A 21,955-nucleotide genomic window follows, 5' to 3' on the forward strand; every position below is an offset into this window, starting at 1 on the left:
TCGCATTCTCTCTTTCCACCTGTCCGTTCCCCCGGGGGTTGTAACTGGTGGTCCTGCTTGTGGCAATACCCCTAGCGAGCAAGTACTGGCGGAGTTCGTCGCTCATAAACGATGAGCCCCGGTCGCTATGGATATAGCTGGGGAAACCGAACAGGGTGAAGAGGTCGTTCAGACATTTAATGACCGTGGCACTGGTCATGTCCGGGCAGGGGATGGCGAACGGGAAACGGGAGTACTCATCAATAATGTTGAGGAAGTACACATTGCGGTCGGAGGAGGGGAGAGGCCCTTTAAAATCAACGCTCAGGCGCTCGAAGGGGCGAGTGGCTTTTATCAGGTGAGCCCTGTCTGGTCTATAAAAGTGCGGTTTGCACTCAGCGCAGACTTGGCAGTTCCTGGTCATGGTCCTGACCTCCTCAATGGAGTAAGGCAGGTTGCGGGCCTTGATGAAGTGGAAGAACCTGGTGACCCCCGGGTGGCAGAGGTCATTGTGGAGGGCCCGCAGTCTATCGATCTGCGCGCTGGCGCAGGTGCCACGCGATAGAGCATTCGGGGGTTCATTGAGCTTCCCGGGCCGGTACAAGATCTCGTAATTGTAGGTGGAAAGTTCGATTTTCCACCTCAAGATCTTGTCGTTTTTGATTTTGCCCCTCTGCTTGTTGTTAAACATAAAAGCAACTGAACGCTGGTCAGTGAGCAGGGTAAATCGTTTTCCGGCCAGGTAGTGCCTCCAATGATGCACAGCCTCCACAATAGCCTGGGCCTCCTTCTCAACAGTGGAGTGTCTGGTCTCCGGGCCCTGGAGGGTTCGTGAAAAGAAGGCCACGGGTCTCCCCGCCTGATTAAGGGTAGCGGCCAGGGCAAAGTCGGACGCGTCGCTTTCCACCTGGAAGGGGATGGATTCGTCCACTGCGTGCATGGTGGCTTTGGCAATGTCTTCCTTGATACGGTGGAAGGCTAAGCGGGCCTCTGCCGTCAAGGGAAAAGAGGTGGACTTGATCAGCGGACGGGCCTTGTCCGCATAGTAGGGGACCCACTGGGCGTAATAGGAGAAAAACCCTAGGCACCTCTTCAGGGCCTTGAGGCAGTGGGGCAGTGGGAATTCCATAAGGGGACGCATCCGGTCGGGGTCGGGACCGATGACTCCGTGTTCCACAACACAGCCAAGGATGGCGAGGCAGGTTGTGCGGAATATGCACTTCTCCTTGTTATACGTCAGGTTCAGGAGTTGGGCGGTGCAGAGGAATTTTTCGAGGTTTGTGTCATGGTCCTGCAAGTCATGGCCGCAGATGGTCACATTGTCCAGATATGGGAAAGTGGCCTGCAACGCATTTTGATCGACCATCCGGTCCATCTCCCTTTGGAAGACGGAGACCCCGTTGGTGACGCCAAAGGGAACCCTAAGGAAGTGATAGAGGCGGCCGTTTGCCTCAAAGGCAGTATACTGGCGGTCCTCAGGGCGGATAGGGAGCTGGTGGTACGCTGATTTCAGGTCAATGGTCGAGAAGACGCGGTACTGCGCGATCTGGTTGACCATATCAGCTATGCGGGGGAGTGGGTAAGCGTCCAGCAGGGTGTAGCGATTTATTGTCTGGCTGTAGTCGATGACCAGGCGCTGCTTCTCGCCGGTCTTAACGACCACAACCTGGGCTCGCCAGGGGCTGGTGCTGCCCTCAATAATCCCCTCCTTCAGGAGCCGCTCCACTTCGGTTTTAATGAAAACCCTGTCCCCGGCACTGTATCGCCTGCTCTTTGTGGCGATGGGCTTACAGTCGGGGGTGAGGTTAGCAAACAGTGCGGGGGGGGTGACTCTGAGTGTGGAGAGGTTGCACCTGGTGCGCGGCGGGCAATTTGGAAGCTGCTGGCTGCGGACTGTGAGTGGGGGGAGGGGTCCACCGTACGCCATCGTAACACTTTTAAGGTGGCACTGAAAATCTAACCCCAGTAGAACGGCAGCGCAGAGGTGGGGCAGGACCAGAAGTTTAAAATTATCGTACACAGTCCCGACTACTAAGAGTGTCACCACGCAGTAGCCGCCAATGTCCGCTGACTGGGACTCGGAGGCCATAGAAATCCGCTGGTGCGCAGGCAGGACTGGGAGAGAGCAACGCCGCACCGTGTCGGGGTGGATGAAGCTCTCCGTGCTCCCAGAGTCAAAAAGGCAGATTGTTTCGTGACCATTTACCTTAATGTCCATTGTGGACCGGGCCAGTTGGTGCGGTCTCGCTTGGTCCAGCGTAACGGAGGCCAGCGTAGGGGTCGGTGTGTCGTTGCGGGTATCAGATGTGGCGGTGTTGGGGGCCTGCTGCGTCCCGGCTGGCGTCCAAGATGGCGGCGTCCATGATCCCCATGTGGCTGGAGGCGTCCAAAATGGCTGCTGTTCCGGTGGTTCGCACATGGCTGGGGAGGCCCAAGATGGCGGCCCGCACGGCCCACACGCGGCGCTGCTGGGGTTCGGGGTGGTTTTGGCCCTGCAGACGCTGGCGTAGTGTCCCTTCTTCCCGCAGCCCGAGCAGATCGCATTTTTCGCCGGGCAGCGCGCTCTGGGGTGTTTGGCCTGGCCACAGAAGTAGCATTTCTGGCCTTGGGACACTGCTGCGGTAGTTGGGCCGTTGCTGGGATGTGGCTGGGGTGGCACGGCGCTATGAGACGGTCCTACCGTGTCCCAGGCTGTTGTTCCCCGCGGCATCCACGGTGCAGAGGAGTAGGCATCCATGCCCCGGTAGGCTGCATCCAATGATAGTGCGAGTTCAGAGGCCTTGTTGAGGTCGAGGTCACTCTGCTCCAACAGTCGCTGTCGGGTGTAATTGGACCTCTGCCCTGCTACAAAAGCGTCCCGGATAAGTTCCTCTGTGTACATGGCGGCCTTTACATCCTTACAACCACAGGCCCGGCCAAGCACAGACAGTGCCTGAAGGTATTCCTCGGTCGATTCCCCAGGTTGTTGTTTACGACTCCCCAGGAGGTGCCTGGCGTACACCTCGTTCACTGGGCACGTGTACTGGTCCTTGAGGAGCTTGATAGCAGCCGTGTACGAGGTCGCGTCCTGGATGACCGAGTACGCTCGGTGGTTCACTTTGGAGGTCAGGACATCCAGTTTGTCCTCATCCGATTTGACCGTTGCAGCGGAGGCGATCAGGAATTTTTCAAAGCACCTAAGCCAGTGAGCAAACTTGGTGGATGCGTCCGCCTCCCGATGGTCTAAGTCTAGGCATGCTGGTGTGAGGATCTTCTCCATTATAAAAAATCTTGTTAATAAAATTGATGCGCTATCAATCACTCAAAAGACTGAGGTTAAGCGAGTAACTAACAGGCTTTTATTAACAAGAGAATGAAGGTGTGCCTCGAGTGGTCGACCAGTCCAGAATACAGAGGGACTGTGGAGCAGTCACCTTTATACCTGGACTCGTGGGAGGAGTCAGCCGAGGCATGTACAGACATGTACACAGTGGAATACAAACAGTGGTTTACCACAAACTGAGGCCCGCAATAAAGGAGTCTCGGATCAGCTCCTCCGTGTACACGGTGGCAGACACGGCCTTACAGTTACAGTCTCTGCCCAGTACTTTTAGGCTTAGCATGAAGTCCTCTAGTGACTCACCATGCCGCTGCGTGCGAGTAGTCAGAAGATGCCTGGCGTACACCTCGTTTATTGGCCGCACGTAGTGGGCCTTCAGAATGGTGCAGGCATCCCCGTAGCTGGTGGCATCTCGGATGAGAGGGGAGACCCGATGACTCACCCGGTTTCACAGGATTCCCAGTTTCACGTCTCCGGTGGCGGTCGCGGCTGCTATGGTGGTGGCTGAGGTTTCGATGAAAAATTTGAAGCATTGGAACCAGTGTCCGAACTGTGTGGCTGCGTCTGTGGCATGGGGTCCAGATCCAAGCGCTCTGGTTTCAGGAGTCAATCCATCTTGGTGTTTTAGCGATTAAAATTGATGTGCCATCAACAACTCAAAGACAAGAAGTTAAAGGATTCAACTGAAGGCTTTTAATCACTAAGAACATTGCACGTCATTCCACATCGGATTCGTCTGGCAGAATGACTCATACAGCTCTTGAGACCTTTATATGACAAAAGACAGGGGCGGAGCCAATACACACAATAGGGGAAAAGGGGGGGCGGTACACAATACAATGCAGGTAAAACACAGGGGCTGATGAAGGCATATATTTCATCACATTCCCCATCCCTGATCCAGGGACACTGAAGCCGACCTTACTGAGATCCGCTAATTCAAGCACAGGGATCGAACCTGCCGCCTTTCTGGTTTCCATATGGCTCAGAGACGACTTTATGGCTAAAAATGTACTCTCGTATGGGGGGCAATTTTAACCTAACGGGCCCAATCGGGAAAGTGACAGGATCAGCCGGAACACTGGTTTTACCCGCTCCGCCCGATGTTACTCTCTGTTGAAGTCAATGGATGGTAATGGCGGGGGGCGGGGGGGTGTAAAACCGGCGTTCCGCCCGGCAAGTTGGGATAAAATTACCCCCATGACTTCTACGATTGAAACCGTTGAGGCCTGTGGATAAAGAATGAGGTACTGCCAGGCCAGCAGTGCCCCAGGATGATTCAGCGCCTGAAGGAGAGGTGGGATGAAAACTAGGATAGTAAAAATAAATCTATTGGCCCATAATTTCCGATGGGAGGCTTCCTGCGGGCGGAGGCCTCCTATCGGGGAAAAAAATCTACGGACTTACCTGAGGGCTCCCGAGTTCCGGCCATTTCCGATCCTGGGCCTGTCCACAGTCGAAATGCGCAGGGCCCACGTATCCCAGGGACGCAGGCGGTTCGCGAGTGTCCCTGGGATCACGTGGGCCGTGGGGAACCAATGAAAGAAGGGAATCCCCCCCTTCCTAGGTAGACCTGTCAAACGTATGAATGGAGATCACTCCAAAAAGACACTAAAACATTAAATACATTTTTAAAAAACCATCACGTTTTTAAAATGAGTTAAAATTACATTAAACAAAAATTAAATTTTTTGAAAAAAATAATTAAAGTTTTTTTTACGGGGCTAAAAATAAACTTACCTTTTTTAAAAAGTATTTTTAAGTTATAAATGAGTGGGGAAAATATTAATTGTTTTACTTTTTTAAACTCTTATGCTGGTAAAAGCAGACGTAAGATTTCTAAGGGTATTCAGCGGGCGGAGGTTCTGCAGAAAGCGGAATTCTCCACCCGCAGAGGCCCTTCTCCAGGGCAGGCGCGTCAACAGCTCGCACACACCCGCAGGCATCGGAAAATATGGGCCATTATTTGATTCCCAAGAATCCTCAGGCAAAAGTCTTCAGGAACAAGATGTAAGCATTAGAGAGCTCGGTCGGTGTAAGGCAAAATGCACATTGTATCACTTTGAGGGCTGGGGCAGGAGGGCAGACTTCCTCCTTGGGTAGCAAAGTCATAAACTGGTTCTTTATTTATGACTTTGGATAGTTATTGATCGGCAAGCCTGTGCACAGCCGCAGTGCACAACACAGAGGAAATCTTCCCCCCTCCCCCACAGGTTTGGAGGAGTTGAATGGGCCTGTCTAGGAGAAAGGGTTCAGGAGCTCATTGCCTGCGCAGAGAGCAATCTGCTCTCAGGCTCCTCTTAATTGTAAGTCGTATCGTACATTAAGCCGGACTTGAGTTCTTTACCAAGTGATTCGTGAGTGATGAAATGCCTAGGTTGAGTTGATAACTAGCAACGCAACTGCTGTTATTTCCCAAACATCCAGGGCAAAGTCTTCCCGAAACTACGGAAAAGAAACAGCAGGGCCAAATCTATGGACCAAGAAGACCAGATGGAGGAAGAAGTCGCTACTGATTATGTATTTAGAATAATATATCCCGGGCAGAAGAATGACTACGGTGAGTTTATTTTTTTGGTGAATTATTGCTTACCTGCTGATTCCTAGCTGAAGTTTAATATCATTGCGCTTTTCTTGACATTCTTTTGTTGATTGAGGTGCAAGTGTGTTTTGGTTTTGGTACATGTTTGTTTGCCTTTTCATTGTTACCCTATCCGGAATCGTTGGACTGGAAGGAGCGTAGTACCTCCCTGTCTTATATTACCGCCTGCTGTCAAGATCATATTCAATTTGAATGAGGATGAGAACCGAGTGAAATCTCCCAGGAGCTGCGTCAATTGAGTCCATGCACCAGGCAGCATTAAATCGCCAATCGCCCTACAATCCCACTGAGATTTTCTATGTCGCAGGCCATGTGCAGCGCACTGGCTTCACCAGCTGGTCGCAAATCTCCTTTGCAACAGAAGTGGGGGATTTCTTTTATAGATTTTACATTCTGACATATATTTTGGGGGATTCAGTCAAAGCTACCGGTTGTAAGCGGAATTAAATCTGTCTTAATTTAACTAATTTTATGTTCAGATTTTTGAACAGCGGAAACTGTAATGTCTGTGTGTGTCTGTCTGTCTGTGAGGGACAAGAGGAAGATTAGGAGTTGCAGCCAGCACCCAGGGCGTGGATTGATAAGACTGTAAACATACCGGCTCTCCTGCTAAAATGAGTTCAGTCACTTTACATCCAGAATATAGAGGTGAATGTAGTGTGATTGAAAGTAATATATCCTGCGTGGGTATAATTCCCTCCCCGCCCCCACACACACACAAATAATTTTGAGAGCATAAGTCTCAAATTCTGAAAGGTAGAAATCCATCCTGAACTCCTGTGTTTAGTGTTGGTTAGAAGTTCAACTCATGGCCACCTGTTTTGCGTTGGTAAAATGGGCGAGAGTGCCTCTGAATTTCGCCTGGTGATCTCTCACCCACCCGGTGCCCACCAGAAGTGTGCCCCATGCCATATTGACTCAGGCGTGTTTTAGGCGTTCAGCGCACCTGCACAAAACCGACGGGCGCTTAAATAAATGGATGTAAATGAGGGGTTCGCATCTGTTGAAGGACCCTTCTGCCAGATTCAACTTCCCAACCACTGGTTCCGCTCATTCCAAATGCCACCCACAAATCCCAGGCAGGAACAGTCGGGAGGGACATTCTACCAGCATTATTCAAAAAAAGGGATCCCGAGCTGCAATTAGACAAGGTGCCTGGTTAGTTCCTTTTAGACTGATGAGAGGGCTTTTATGCCCATTTCTGGCTGCGATGACTGCTGTAGTTGACATAAAAACATAGAAGATAGGAGCAGGAGTAGGCCATTCAGCCCCTCGAGCCTGCTCCGCCATTCACTGCGATCATGGCTGATCATCCAAACTCAGTACCTTGTCCCTGCTTTCTCCCCATATCCCTTGATCCCTTGACGACAAAAATTGTTGTAAGCTATTTTTGTTTTGGGGGGGGTGGGGTAGCGGGAGAACAATCTCTGCCCCAGGGGCTTCTGCTCAAGCTTCCCGTGGCGACGTGGGCGAGCTGCTCTGTCCGCCACCGTAGCTGGAGCGCCAGCAGCAAGTCAGAATGCAGAGATCACCAGCAGATAGGAGAAGAGGGCAAAGGAGGGGAGGGTACAGCAGGCCTGGCACCATGTGAGTTTACAGGACCACAACATCTTAAGAACATAAGAATTAGGAGCAGGAGTCGGCCACACGGCCCCTCGAGCCTGCTCCGCCATTCAATAAGATCGTGGCTGATCTTCGACCTCAACTGCACATTCCCGCCCGATCCCCCTATCCCTTGATTCCCTTAGAGTCCAAAAATCAACTATCTCAGCCTTGAATATACTCAACGATTCAGCATCATTTGGGGCAGAGAATTCCAAAGGTTCACAACCCTCTGAGTGAAGAAATTCCACCTCATCTCAGTATGAAATGGCCGACCCCTTATCCTGAGACTGTGCCCCCAATTCTAGACTCTCCAGCCAGGGGGAAACAACCTCTCAGCATCTACCCTGTCAATCTCCCTCAGAATCTCTTATGTTTCAATGAGATCACCTCTCATTCTTCTAAACTCCAGAGAGTACAGGCCTCCAGTTAAGGGAGAAGCAGTGTTTCCAGTGGCTCTGCTTCACCAGGGAGGCTGTTACCGAGGCACGTCACCTGTTCCAGCACCAGTCACAGCCCAGCACTGGGTCTCACACTCAAGTGACTCTGAAGTTCTATGCCTCAGGGTCACTCCAGGCTGCAACAGGTGCTGTAAGCACATAAGCAACATTAGTCAATTTGCAGTCTATTCCTGCATCAAGCAAGTCACAGATTCTCTCTTCGCCAAGGCAAATGGGTTCATTCATCAGTCCATGGGCTGGCTGTCTGGCACCAGAGTGCACTGGTTGCGAGGGGCTGGTTGGAAACACCCGAGAGAGGACCGTGGGTGCCTCGCCCATGGTGCCACTGCCACTCGCATGGTGGACCTGGAAAGAGAAGTGAGTGACAGGGTTAGCAAGAGTTCGCAGAAACAGATGAGTGGCAGCTCAAAGCAGCGGCAGGTTGCCATGCAGAGTGTGCGAGGGGGAGAGTTCAGTGAGACGAGAAAAGCAGGCTAAGATGGACAAACGCCCTGCGGAGCGTATCCTCCAGTCTCGCCAGTTGCGATGCTTCTGGCCAATCCTCTGCCCACTACATCAATGGCGGCCACTTCCAATAGACACAGCCCTTGAAATGATGGTGGCCCTTCTTCTGTGTGCGTCTGCTCCCTCTTATTGTGTGCCAGCTGGTCCTGCAAGAAGAAAGGGAGGGTGTGGCTCGCTTAAGGGTTGCCAAGATGTCCATTAAGGTAGAATAGTGTGGATGATGCGTGAAAGATGCCCGAGGTGTTTGGGGGAGGAGGGGGCGGTGGTGAGGGGAGTAATTGAAGGGCAGTAGCAGCTGCAGAGTGTGCAAGCAGGAGCAGAAGGCGGTTCAGTGAAGCGTTGCCGCTGTGATTGGAGCAGAGAGATGGGAAGTGGGGGAAGGAAGGTTTGAGAGCGCTGGGGCTACAGGTGATGTAGGGCCAAGCAGAGAGTAAGAGAGATATAAGTAGGAGTCTGACCTTAGCAGCTCTGGTCAGATCGTTGATTTTTTTTCCCCCGACATTGCACCAAGATTGGGCCACCTGGCTGCAGTCCGCTTGATTCCGCCTTGTGATGTGAGTCTCGACAGTGAGTGCTGGCAGCCCTTCCAACAGTGGAGAGCATCACAGCCAAGCCTGATACTGTCCACTGATGCTCGCTTCCAGTAAGGGTTGCCATGCGGTAATCAGGGAATGGGAATCCTGGACTATTTGACCTTACTTAATACCAGACATTGAGGCCAATTGTAATGCCCCAGTTGCTGCCATGGTTGAGACCAGCTCCTTTGACACAGGTTAAGGACTGATATGTGATTATTAAAGGTAGTATTAATGGGGTGCAACTCCCTCTTTAACGTACCTTTTTGCGGAGGAGTGATGAAAGACAATGAAGAAGATTTGTGAATGTGTTTATACTTGTGAGTGTGCTGAGTATTGAGATCAACTCCTTCTGAATATCTTCGGTTGAAAACGGATAGAGATGCATTTTCTAACTGCGATGCATTATTTTACGGTACAAGAATCTACTAATTAAACAAGATTAATGCAGAAATGATGCTGGTCATCGTAGAAGGTGCAGCACAATTTTCGGCCGGTTAATAGTTGCCCTTAATGTCGCTGTCAGGGGGCAGTGTGTAAGTGAACTGTGCAGTGAAGGCATGCTCCTCATCAGCCCTTTCAATCTTTTCTTTGAGCAGTAACTATTAACTACCACCACTTAGCCGCCAGCCGATCGGTCTCTGTCGAGGATGATGAGGAAGATGAGGATAGGCTACATGAAATGATTTCTATGATCTGCTCACGGAACCTCACAGCTCCTAAAATGATGAAAGGTTTTTATGCAGTTTGGCCTAATCACACTTGAAGTGATACGCAAGATATGCAGTGCACCGTACAGAGTCTCATCTCAAGGTTCAACAGTGTTGGCATTACTTCACCATACCGATGTTAAAAATATGGGAATTCATTTGGACCTTTAGTACGCTGATTTTTTTTTTCTCTTTTTTTTAAAAGTTCATTTTCACTTCCCTGTAGATTAATAACCCTTGGGCTCCACCAGTGACTCAGCAAGTTTGGCAAGCGACCGGTAGAGGCATACAGACCAAGGAGACCCCAGGCTCGAGCTCCGACCTGAACCGAGTCAGCTGAGCAGCAGTAGGGTTGCTGCAATTGGCCTCTCGCTGGGACAATCGGCCAGGGCTGCTGCTCCTAATTGCTGTCCCGCGACCCTTGCTAGAAGTGTGCATGTGTAGACAACAATGACCACGACTTGCATTTCTATAGTGCCTTTAATGTAGTAAAACGTCCCAAGGCGCTTCACAACAACAACAACTTGCATTTATATAGCACCTTGAACGTAGTAAAGCGTCCCAAGGCGCTTCACAGGATTATTATAAGACAAAAAAATTTGACACCGATCCACATCAGGAGAAATTAGGGCAGGTGACCAAAAACTTGGCCAAAGAGGTTAGTTTTAAGGAGCGTCTTAAAGGAGGAGAGGTAGCGAGGCGGAGAGGTTTAGGGAGGGAATTCCAGAGCTTAGGGCCCAATGGTTGAGCGATTATAATCAGGGATGCTCAAGAGGGCAGAATTAGAGGAGCGCAGATATCTTGGGGGGTTGTGGGGCTTACTCAGACAAAATTTGACACCGAGCCACATAAGGAGATATTAGGACAGGTGACCAAAAGCTTGGCCAAAGAGGTGAGGAGAGCACCAGGCTAGACTGCAGTATCCCTTGAAGTCACACTTGATGTTTAGGCACACACACATACAGCTGCCACTGGGTGAGGGGGCCAGAGGGTGGCTGACATGGTTAAAAGAAAAAAGAAAGACTTGCCTTTCTATAGCGCCTTTCACGACCACCGGACATGCCAAAGCGCTTTACAGCCAATGAAGTGCTTTTTGAGGTGTAGTCACTGTTGTAATGTAGGAAACGCAGCAGCCAGTTTGCACACAGCAAGCTCCCACAAACAGCAATGTGATAATAACCAGAGAATCTGTTTTAGTGATGTTGATTGAGGGATAAATATTGGCCAGGACACTGGGGATAACTCCCCCTGCTCTTCTTCAATCTTTTACGTCCACCTGAGAGGGCAGACGGGGCCTCTGTTTAACGTCTCATCCGACAGCACTACACTGGACTGTCAGCCTAGATTTTCGTGCTCAATATCTTTAAGAGAGGAGAAAATTGTCGAGGGAAAAAACAAATTCATTTTCACATTAAGTTAACTGAAGCATTACACTTTAATCTTAACCCCCCCCCCCTCCCCGGAAAAGCTAAATCTAAAGCCAGAAGCAGATCAGAATAACTATATTCCACAGTCAGCAACTTAAAACTTTTTGCATTATTCAGTGCCACCCACCAGTGCCACCTATGGGCGCTCAGTAACACTGCATCTACTTTCCAATGTAAATAGACTGTTGGGATATTCTAAGCCATTATATTTCTGAACAGTGCATGTGAATGTAATTGTTATTAATATTCCTGTGTTCCCCTGCCTCCCCCATTACAAACTCCACATTGACTTCAGCAAGCACCATTTGCATACAAAGCATTGGGTTGAATTCTTCTCGAGTAACGTCCGAGATTTGTAACAAATGCGTGAACCCATCTGACTTGACATCCTCTTTCAAATAGCGGACAGGTGAATTTTACACGAACACGTTAATCCGGCTGTTACCACCAGCGCAGAGTGTGACTTCACTTTGTCAATGTACCAATTAAATAGTTTGGGGTGGGGGGGGACGGGGGCAGCTCATTGACAAGTGCTGGTGTGCTCAGGACTGCAAACCTTCTAAAGAAAGATCACTACATTCTAGGCACACTGCTGATGGTTTGAAGGTAATGACAACACTGTTGTTTCCCATTTGCTCGCCGTTGCTTTTAATTTTTTGCAACATGCTTGAACTGTGCATGTGGCCAGAAGAAAGGAACTCCCCAGAATAAGCAAGATGCTGTTCACTGTAATTCTTCAGCGAGTGATTTATTCTTTTTTTTTGGTTTCTCAACCTTTCATCGGGTTTTTATTTTTTCTTTAGGTTCTGTGAGGTTCAGATTTCACCAGGTTCTTATCACACTTTCCACAAAAAAAAATTAAAAATTTTTTTTAAATTCTGTGCCATACACACTGAATTTTTTTTTGTAACTCAACCAATAAGAAGCTGCAGTAAATGATACGCCGTCCAACTGCTTCCTGAAGAATTAAGGTGAAGAGCATTTTTCTTTTAGTTATTATGATTTTTTTTATATATATATATATTTTCAAAGCTCCCTGTCTGCCTGCTTTTGTGTTGGTGCCAGGGCCTGAGATTCTTTTAGTTGCCTTAAGTGTCATTATGTGAATGACAGCTGAACATTGCATTCACCCCTTCCCTTCCATTGTACCCGTCTCAACCTTTCATTTATGTTTCACTTATCCTTTGCTGCTAGATTTGAGTTGCCTGGCTGCATGTGGAATTTTACAGTTGTGTGCTCGCCTCCTTTGATGTACGGAGAGAGAAAAAAATAGCAGCTAGTGGGAGTGTCCCAAGGCTGTCATCTCATAAGAGGGTTCAGAGGGCATCCTAGTGAGCATGATTGATGCTCTTGCATGTTATAACTGCCCTCTGAACTCCTGAGATTAGAATATCCCCTTGTAATCACTCCAAGATGTTTATTTTTAATAATATGCACTGTAAATGTCATGGGAAGGTTTTAATTCAAATTCTGGTCTGTATGTGGTTTTTTTTGGCCAACTACGCTCAATATTGTCGAAGCGTGATGAAATTCTCACTGGATAATCCATGGATGTTATGTTGTCGATAAAAGTTTAACCATATTGGAGCTGATTACCAGAAAATTCGATATTATGTGACAGATAAGGGAAAGGTACCCCCAGAATGATAATGAAAGTCTCCCATTTTACTTCCTGTCGATGATGGATCTAGCTGCTTTGAATTAGTGTCACTAGCGCATGTTTTATGTACAACAAGTTAAAAGCTTTATGCTTTAAAAAGGCAGCAGAAATGCATCATTGCTATAACTTTTTTTAAACCTTTTCTTTTTGGTTTCAGCATCATAAATAATTGCATCTGTAAAATGCCTGCGGAAATGTGATTAGTACAGGCTCTTAAGCTCTGGACAACCTCCAGTCCCATTTAGATCATGCAATTTAAAAAAAGAAAAGAATAGAATTTCATTTGTAATTCTAAGGTATGCAGTTTATCTCCGTGCGGCGAGTCCTGAGAATCTCTGCAATTTAGGCGTTTCTGTCTTATTTCCATGGTCTCCAAGTGTCAAGATTGTTAAATACCAGTCATCTGATTTACAAAAAGCAATTTTATTTATTTTTTGCCTTCCCCCCGCACCACCCCACCCCACCACTTGCTGACTCGTGCCGGGGAAACGTTTCCAAGCCCGCAGGCTGTGACCTATGGTCCTAGTGGCCACTCGGCATGTGTGACCCAAGACAGTTGATGGCGACAAGCTCTTCACTGATGGAGGTCATCAGTTGAGCCAGATTCCTCACCCAACATCCATACACAACGTATTTCCAGCAGAGGTGACTGGACAGTAATCAGGAGTGGGAATCCTGGCCAATTCCACCCTCCCCCCCCACCTCACAACCATCCCCTTTCCGAGTTAGCCCAGAGGCACTGATGCCAATTTGTAGCACCTCTTTTTGCCACTCGAACTAAGATCAACTAACTCAACACAAACCAAGGATCTGCTTGTATAGTTTTATAGTGCAGTTATGGTAGTGATCCCTATATTGCACCTCTAATTACTGTAGCTGTTTATTACTTTGCTATCAAAATGCACCTCTCCTCATTTTGGGTATTCTTGTGCATTCTTGAAACTTAAGTTCTACATTACATCCTCAACATTTTGGGTAGGCCAGCCATGTTTCTAAGCAGGAAGATTTTCCATTTGCCGTTCTATCCAATAATAACCTAACAATGTGGAATCTCCCTCTTGCAGCTGAAACATCTGCGTGAACCGTTTTATTTATTACTAGCTGGGGGGGCCCGGCGTTGCCAGGGCAGTTTAGAGGGCCACGCGGTTGACGGCCGGCCGCTGCCGCTCCCCCGCTCTGTGTCTCAGGCTGCGCGGTTGACGGCTGCCTGCTGCCGCTCCCCCGCTCTGTGTCTCGGGCTGTGCGGTTGACGGCTGCCTGCTGCCGCTCCCCCGCTCTGTGTCTCGGGCCGAGCAGTTGTGAGCCCGGCCCGAGTGACCCCAACTCACCTCCCGCTCCAGCGGGCCGACGCAGCTGCCCCGCTCGATGTTGAGGAAAAGCAGGGGAAAAAATGGCGGCTACGTTTGGGGAGGCTGCAGGATTAGGTCCCGCCCGTGACGCACCGATTGGTCAACCATCAGGTCACTGAACTGTAGGATTGGTCAACCATCACGTCACTCAACGTTAATGAGCGGTAGGATTGGTCAACCGCTAATGAGCGGATTTTTGAACGTTTTTTGTATACTGTCTGAACAATTTTTGTCTGACCAAAAAGTAAATATGCCTATGACACTCCCCTGATCATCAGCTTTCTTTTGATGTAACATATGTGTAGATACGCTCTATAACTTTTGAGTGTATAGCGGACAGACAGACATACAGACAGACATACAGACATATACTGACAGACATACAGACAGACGGACAGACACGCCAACTGCTTTATTATATATATACTAGCTGGAGTGCCCGGTGGTGCCGAGGGTTTTTTGAGGGCATATAAATGAGTTTGTCTGTCTGTCTGTGTGGGATGGAGAGAGAGAGAGAGGGAAAGAGAGAGAGAGAGAGAGAGGGAAAGGGAGAGAGAGGGGGAAGGGGAGAGAGAGAGAGGGAAGGAGAGAGAGAGAGAGGGAAGGAGAGAGAGAGAGAGACAGAGAGGAAAGGAGAGAGACAGAGAGGAAAGGAGAGAGAGAGAGAGGGAAGGAGAGAGAGAGAGAGAGAGGGAAGGAGAGAGAGGGAAGGAGGGAGAGAGAGAGGGAAGGAGAGAGAGAGAGGGAAGGAGAGAGAGAGAGGGAAGGAGAGAGACAGAGAGAGAGGGAAGGAGAGAGAGAGGGAAGGAGACAGAGAGAGAGGGAAGGAGAGAGAGAGAGAGACGGATGGATGGAGAAGTGAAATCCCTGTTCTATGCGGACGACCTGGTTCTGCTGTCTCCCACAGAACAGGGATTACAGCAACAACTAGACTTACTCGACAAACACTGCCAAAATTGGGCCCTAACAGTAAATCTAAAGAAAACCAACATCATGATTTTTCAAAAAAGGCCCAGGTGTCAGGAAAACAAATACCAGTTTACTCTCAGTGATACCATCATAGGACACACTATGAGCTACACTTACCTTGGTCTAACCATTACAGCATCAGGGAGCTTCAGCATAGCAGTGAATGCACTAAAAGAAAAAGCCCGAAGAGCCCTATATGCAATAAAAAGAAAATTCTACAACATCCAAATCCCAATCAAAATCTGGCTCAAAATATTTGACAGCATAATCCTGCCCATTGCGCTGTGCGGTAGTGAAGTATGGGGCCCGCTCAATCACCATAGCTACACTAAATGGGAAAAACACACAATAGAAGCCCTACATGCAGAATTTTGCCGAAGCATCCTTCGCACCCAAAGGAAAACACCAACAAATGCATGCAGAGCCGAACTAGGCAGATACCCTCTGATAATAAACATCCAAAAACGAGCACTAAACTTCCTAAATCACCTCAAATCTAGCTCCCCAGACACCCTTCATTTTAAAGCCTTCCAGACCCAAGAGCTAAACCCAGAAAAGAGTCCCCTGAGTCAGCTGCTACTGAAACTAAGTACTCCTACTCAGCCGGACCCTGACCAGTCCCAGACCAACACTGCCGTCCAAACACCAATCCGAGTGAACCAAATCATTAAACAATGCAAAGAAACCTACCTGGAACATTGGAACAAAATAACCAAAAGCCAAAGCAGATTAGAATGTTACCGGGCCCTAAAAAGAGAATATAAACTGGCAGACTATCTCTCGACCATCAGAGACACAAAACAGAGACAGACCCTCACCAGGTACAGACTAAGCGACCACCAACTAGCAATTGAAAAAGGAAGATACAAGAAATCCTGGCAGCCTAGAGAGAATAGAATATGTGATCAATGTCTGGCCGGCGAGGTTGAGACAGAGATGCATTTCCTCCTAAAATGCGAAAAATTCAACACATCAAGAAACATATTATTTGACAAGCTCAGCCAAACAGCCCCAGATTTCAAGGAATTGGATGACCTGTCAAAATTAAGATTAGTCCTGGGAGAAGGAGACAGACCATACCTTGGTGCCAAATATGTAACAACATGTCACAACCTGAGGACTGTTTAAAATTAATACTGAATGTACCCAATGATGTACAACGACTGTTTAAATTAATATTGTTTAAAGTAATATTGTATGTACCCAACGAAGGTCAAAATTGTTTGACACCTACAGAATGTTGGAAAACTGCACTTTTTGTTATGTAAGCTTTGGCAATATGGTTCCCTGTAAACTTTCATGCCAATAAAGCATTTGAATTGAATTGAATTGAGAGAGAGGGGAGAGAGAGAGAGAGAGGGAAGGCGAGAGAAAGAGAGGGAAAGAGAGAGAGAGAGAGAGGGGAAGGGAGAGAGAGGGAAGGAGAGAGAGAGAGAGAGGGGGAAGGAGAGAGAGAGAGAGAGGGAAGGAGAGAGAGAGAGGGAAGGAGAGAGAGAGAGGGAAGGAGAGAGGGAAGGAGAGAGAGAGAGGGAAGGAGAGAGAGAGAGAGGGAAGGAGAGAGGGAAGGAGAGAGAGAGAGAGAGGGAAGGAGAGAGAGAGAGAGAGAGGGAAAGAGAGAGAGAGAGGAAGGAGAGAGAGAGGGAAGGAGAGAGAGAGAGAGAGAGAGGGAAGGAGAGAGAGAGAGAGAGAGAGAGAGGGAAGGAGAGAGAGAGAGAGAGAGAGAGGGAAGGAGAGAGAGAGAGAGAGAGAGGGAAGGAGAGAGAGAGAGGGAAGGAGAGAGAGAGAGAGTGAAGGAGAGAGAGAGGGAAGGAGAGAGAGAGAGAGGGAAGGAGAGAGGGAGAGAGGGAAGGAGAGAGGGAGGGAAGGAGAGAGAGAGAGAGAAGGACAGAGAGAGACAGAGAGAGAGAGCGAGAGGGAAGGAGAGAGAGAGCGAGAGGGAAGGAGAGAGAGAGCGAGAGGGAAGGAGAGAGAGAGCGAGAGGGAAGGAGAGAGAGAGAGAGGGAAGGAGAGAGAGAGAGGGAAGGAGAGAGAGAGAGAGAGAGAGGGAAGGAGAGAGAAAGAGAGAGAGAGAGGGAAGGAGAGAGAGAGAGAGGGAAGGAGAGTGAGAGAGCGAGGGGGAAGGAGAGAGAGAGAGAGAGAGGAGAGAGAGAGAAGGAGAGAGTGAGGGAAAGAGACAGAGAAGAGAGGAAGACACACCGGGAAAGGGGCTGGACTCAGAGCCCATCGGGTGAAGAAGGGTGGCCGCCATTTTGTGAGGTCGGCGGGAAGTTTGAATTGCGGCGGCCCGAAGGAAGGAAGAAGGGCGAGCTCTCCCTCCCTCTCCCACCCCTTCACACTTTCCCTCCCTCACCCTGTGTCTCTCCCTCCCCCTCTCTCTCCCTGCCGCTCTCTCTCTCCCCCCCCTCTCCCCCCTCTCTCTCCCTGCCTCTCCTGCCCCTCTCTCCCTGCCCCTCTCTCTCCCTCCCTCACCCTCTCTCTCTCCCTCCCTCACCCTCTCTCTCTACCTGCCGCTCTCTCTCTCCTCTCTCTCTCTCACCCCCTGCCCCTCTCTCTCTCCCACCTCCCCGCTCTCTCTCTCTCTCCCTCCCTCCCTCCCTCTCTCTCCCTCTCCCTCCGACTCACCTCGGTACCAGAACGGAGTCAGTCCGACACCAGGAGGCCGGGTGCCCATCGCTCAGAAGCGAGCCCGGGGTTCCTCATGTTTAACCAGGTGGGCCTGGTTGGCTGGGCGGCAGTCGAAGGCCTTTTGCTCCGGACTCCCGTGTCCGAGAGCCCGGCGGGTGAAGAAGGGCGGCCGCCATTTTGTGAGGTCAGCGGGAGGGAGAGAGAGAGAGAGAGGGGGGGGGGAAGGAGAGAGAGAGAGGGGGGGGAAGGAGAGAGAGAGCCGCCGCTCCTCCGGTCGATGTGTTGCGGGCCGACCCCTAATGAGCACCCGATCCGCTGAGCCGGAGCCCTCGCCACTGCTCCCCTGCTCGCTGTCTCTCAGGCCGCGTGGTTCTCTGTTTTCCCGCGCAGCCGGCCAGAGAGAAGAAAAACAAAAGAGATGAAGAGAGACGTGACTGAGTGAACGATCTAATTTAAAGCAGCCTCTCCCCCGCTAAAAGGTGAGAGCCGGAGGGAGATTTTGTGGGTGAAGAAGGGCAGCCGCCAGCGCTTCAGGCCTGGCTGGTCTTTAATGGCCGCCACTCACCTCAGCTCAGCTCCCGCTCAGCAGTTTGAAGGATTAGGCCCCACCCACAAACGCCATGAAACGCCCCCCAATTGGTCAACCATCACGTCACTCAACGCTAATGAGTGGTAGGATTGGTCAACCGCTAATGAGCGGATTTTTGAATGTTTTTTGTATACTGTCCGAACAATTTTTGTCTGACCAAAAAGTAAATACGCCTATGACACTCCCCTGATCATCAGTTTTCTTTTGATATAACATATGTGTAGGTACGCTCTATAACGTTTGAGTGTATAGCGGACAGACAGACATACATACAGACAGAGACAGACAGACGGACAGACATACTGCTTTTTTTTATATATATATATAAGAATAGAATAGATAGAAGATAGATAGATAGATAGATAATAGATAATATATTATATAAGATAAGATAGATATAGATAGATATAAGATATAAGATAAGATAAGATTTTAGTCGAAGATTAAAATCTAAACTGCCAGTAACCTGAAAAGATTTTCACACACCCAAATCTCTGGAGTTAAACGGTTTACAGGATATCAAGTTCTAATCCACATTGGAATTTGACACTTCAATCTGATCTATTTTCTTTGACCGTCTTAACCATCGGACCACAGAATAATAAGTGTTGGCGTTTCCTCGCCTCCTCCGTTGGTGTACCTCCTAAATGTGTGAACTTTGCCACTGGGCGTTGGCAGGCTCTTCAAGCACTGGAGGTACCACAGCCAAGCCTGAGCCTGTTTTTGCTCGACACCCACACAAGCATACTCCCAGCAGAGGTTTCTGGGTAGTGATCAGGGGTGGAGTGGAGAATAAATGTAGCGCGCTGCCTGAGATCGGCTAATGCAATTGCAAATTGACCCTGGGACCTTCCTGGTCTGTTGTGGCTCAGCTACTCACTGGATAAAGTTACTGAATCAACTGGGGTGGTTGGTCCTGGGTATTAGGGGTTTCAACCCGAGGAACACTTGGTTTGAACTCCCTTCCGGTCAAATGTCCCTATATGAAAATCCTATGCAGCAAGGAGCTAATCAACGTGAATCCTGGATGAGTGCAGCTCCAACAACACTCAAGAAGCTCGACACCATCCAGGACAAAGCAGCCCGCTTGATTGGCACCCCATCCACCATCTTAAACATTCACTCCCTCCACCCCCGGCGCACCGTGGCTGCAGTGTGTACCATCTACAAGATGCACTGCAGCAGCTTGCCAAGGTTTCTTCAGCAGCACCTCCCAAACCCGCAACCTCTTCCACCTAGAAGGACAAGGGCAGCAGGCGTATGGGAACACCACCACCTCCAAGTTCCCCTCCGAGCCACACACCATCCTGACTTAGAAGTATATCGCCGATCCTTCATCGTCGCTGGGTCAAAATCCTGGAACTCCCTCCCTAACAGCACTATGGGAGTACCTTCACCACACGGACTGCAGTGGTTCAAGAAGATGTCTCACCACCACCTTCTCGAGGGCAACTAGGGATGGGCAATAAATGCTGGCCTTGCCAGCAACGCCCAGATCCCATAAACGAATAAAAAAAATGGACACCAGGATTGGCTGGAAAGTGAGGGAGGAGTCCTGCATGAATGACAAGCCACTGCCTGTAGGAATCACACACTCCTTGGCTTTCGAAATGTGTCCCGGCATCATGGTGGGTCCCAGTGTACCGTGTGCTATGGAGTGCTCAGATGTAGATTGCTTACCCCCCCCAATCACAATTTTCTCAGTTGCTGATCTCCAGAAGCAAGGGAACACGTCTCGTCGCCCTCGCAACTGGGCTAGAACAGAGGAGAACACAAGAAACAAAGTAGGGAAGTCTCAACTGATGCAACATCTTGCAGCTCAGCTCATTCCCGTTTACACGGAAGGATTCCTCAGAAGTGCTGCAAGCTGCGTAAGAGAGGATCTGAACCCCGGCACTGCACTGAATTCACGGAGACACGAGAGCCAGATGGCACTTTGTAGACCTCCATTTAGATTTAATTAAACTGCCAGATTCATCAACATCTAACTTTGGTCAAGAAGATTTCTCATCTTCAAGACTTCAGTGAAGAGCCCAACATGAGATGCACCTCGTTTGCTACTTTAGAGTTTTTTTAAAAATGCAAACACACCCATTAAATATAATGGTTAAAATATTGGTTTCAAATCTCTGGGATTACACCTTGTCTTACAATCATTTCCACCTGATGGGATTTGGATGAGCCTCTCGGAATTCTCAAGTAGAACCCACTGAAGCTGCGAGGGTAATTTTAACCTAACCTAACCCGCTGGGCGGGAAACTCCCGGGATCGGGCGGAACGCCGGGTTTGCACCCTGCTCAATATCGCCTTCCAATGGAGAGTAAAATCAGGCTGGGTGTAAAACCGGCCTTGCACCCCAATCCCGTCAGTTTACCGACGGATGGGTTAGGTTACAATTGCCCCATTCCCCCCCCCACCCCACCCAACCCCTGTCTCTCTTCAAAGGAAAGCTGATACTAATTTGTCTCCCATTTGATATTTTTGTTAAAGAAAATTTAATTCATAAATATGTCTGTGACATTAAAACCATTGGCGTACTTTTCAACAAAATTTTACAATGCCTCCCTTCAGTGCTGATCTGACTGCTTTAAGTGGGGGAACAGTGGCGGCTTCTGTGACCCCATCACACCAAGCAGAACGCCTACAGACTCACAGTAAGGTTTCGTCATTCCAATAGGACGCAGCATACAATATTTAAATTGCAGCAGAGGCAACAAAGGATGACTCAGATAAAGCCACTTCTGTGCTAGAAAAAAGCAAAGTAATGGGAACACAGAGGCTGGGAAACACAGGAAACACTCAGCAGGTCAGGCAGCATCTGTGGACAGAGGAAGGCAAGGGGTTAACGTTTCGGGTCGATTTGACCCTACCTTTCCCCTCGCCACAGACGCTATGCCTGACCAGCTGTGGGTCTTCCAGCATTTTCTGTGTTTCTTCTGTTCCTGTACGTTTAGTTCGGATCAGCGTCCGTGAGCTGAATCCTCCTGTTTACACTAAAAAAAAAGAATTTGGCTGCAGAATTGTTGATGCACAAGAATCTTGGGTCTGCGATTCTGCCGCCAGGATAAACGATCCAATATCGAGTTCAACAATTTCAGATCATAACCTCGGCCCCTATTATATTTTTATATATTTTTTATCCACACTTTTGGTTTGTGCCTTTTCCTTTTTTCTCTCTCTCTCCCACATGGCAGCTGTCTCTCACTCTGCCAGCGCATTTCACACTTCATCTAGAGCCATCCTTTGTCTCTTTACCTGTCCTATTACCATCTCGTCTCGCCTTGAATATCTCTTAATGTCTCTTTACTTCTCACAGGCCTTCCCTTTTGTTCTTTCATCCCCTCCCCCATTTCCCAGCCCCCAAACTTGCCTTTTAATTTGTTTCATTTCCTGCTTTTTTCTCAGTTCTGAAGAAGGGTTTCGGCCCGAAACGTTGACTCTGTTTCTCTCGCCACGGATGTTGCCTGGCCTGCTGAGTTTTTCCAGCATTTTCTGTTGTTATAAAGGAGCCAAATTCAGTAACACAGACATGGGAAGACGGTTGACAAAATGCAGATTTCTCAGAGTCAGAACTAAACGAGCGC

At 49.1% G+C, this 21,955-nt stretch overlaps 1 protein-coding gene across 3 annotated transcripts in view; it reads left to right on the forward strand.

The window, feature by feature from the left end:
- Positions 1-21,955, forward strand: part of sgsm2 (small G protein signaling modulator 2) — a 290,127-nt gene that overhangs the window by 236,388 nt on the left and 31,784 nt on the right. For 2 of the 3 annotated variants that reach the window (XM_085964840.1, XM_085964842.1), the window contains 2 exons: positions 5,726-5,858; positions 9,642-9,776. In XM_085964840.1, the coding sequence (XP_085820966.1) occupies positions 5,726-5,858; positions 9,642-9,776 (268 nt within the window). The remainder of the gene's footprint in view (positions 1-5,725; positions 5,859-9,641; positions 9,777-21,955) is intronic. The other variant, XM_085964841.1, reaches the window with a different exon arrangement.

The sequence above is a fragment of the Somniosus microcephalus genome, chromosome 22 (assembly GCF_052327205.1).
Source record: "Somniosus microcephalus isolate GS21.2 chromosome 22, FLI_Smic_1.0, whole genome shotgun sequence".
Classification (NCBI taxonomy): domain Eukaryota; kingdom Metazoa; phylum Chordata; class Chondrichthyes; order Squaliformes; family Somniosidae; genus Somniosus; species Somniosus microcephalus.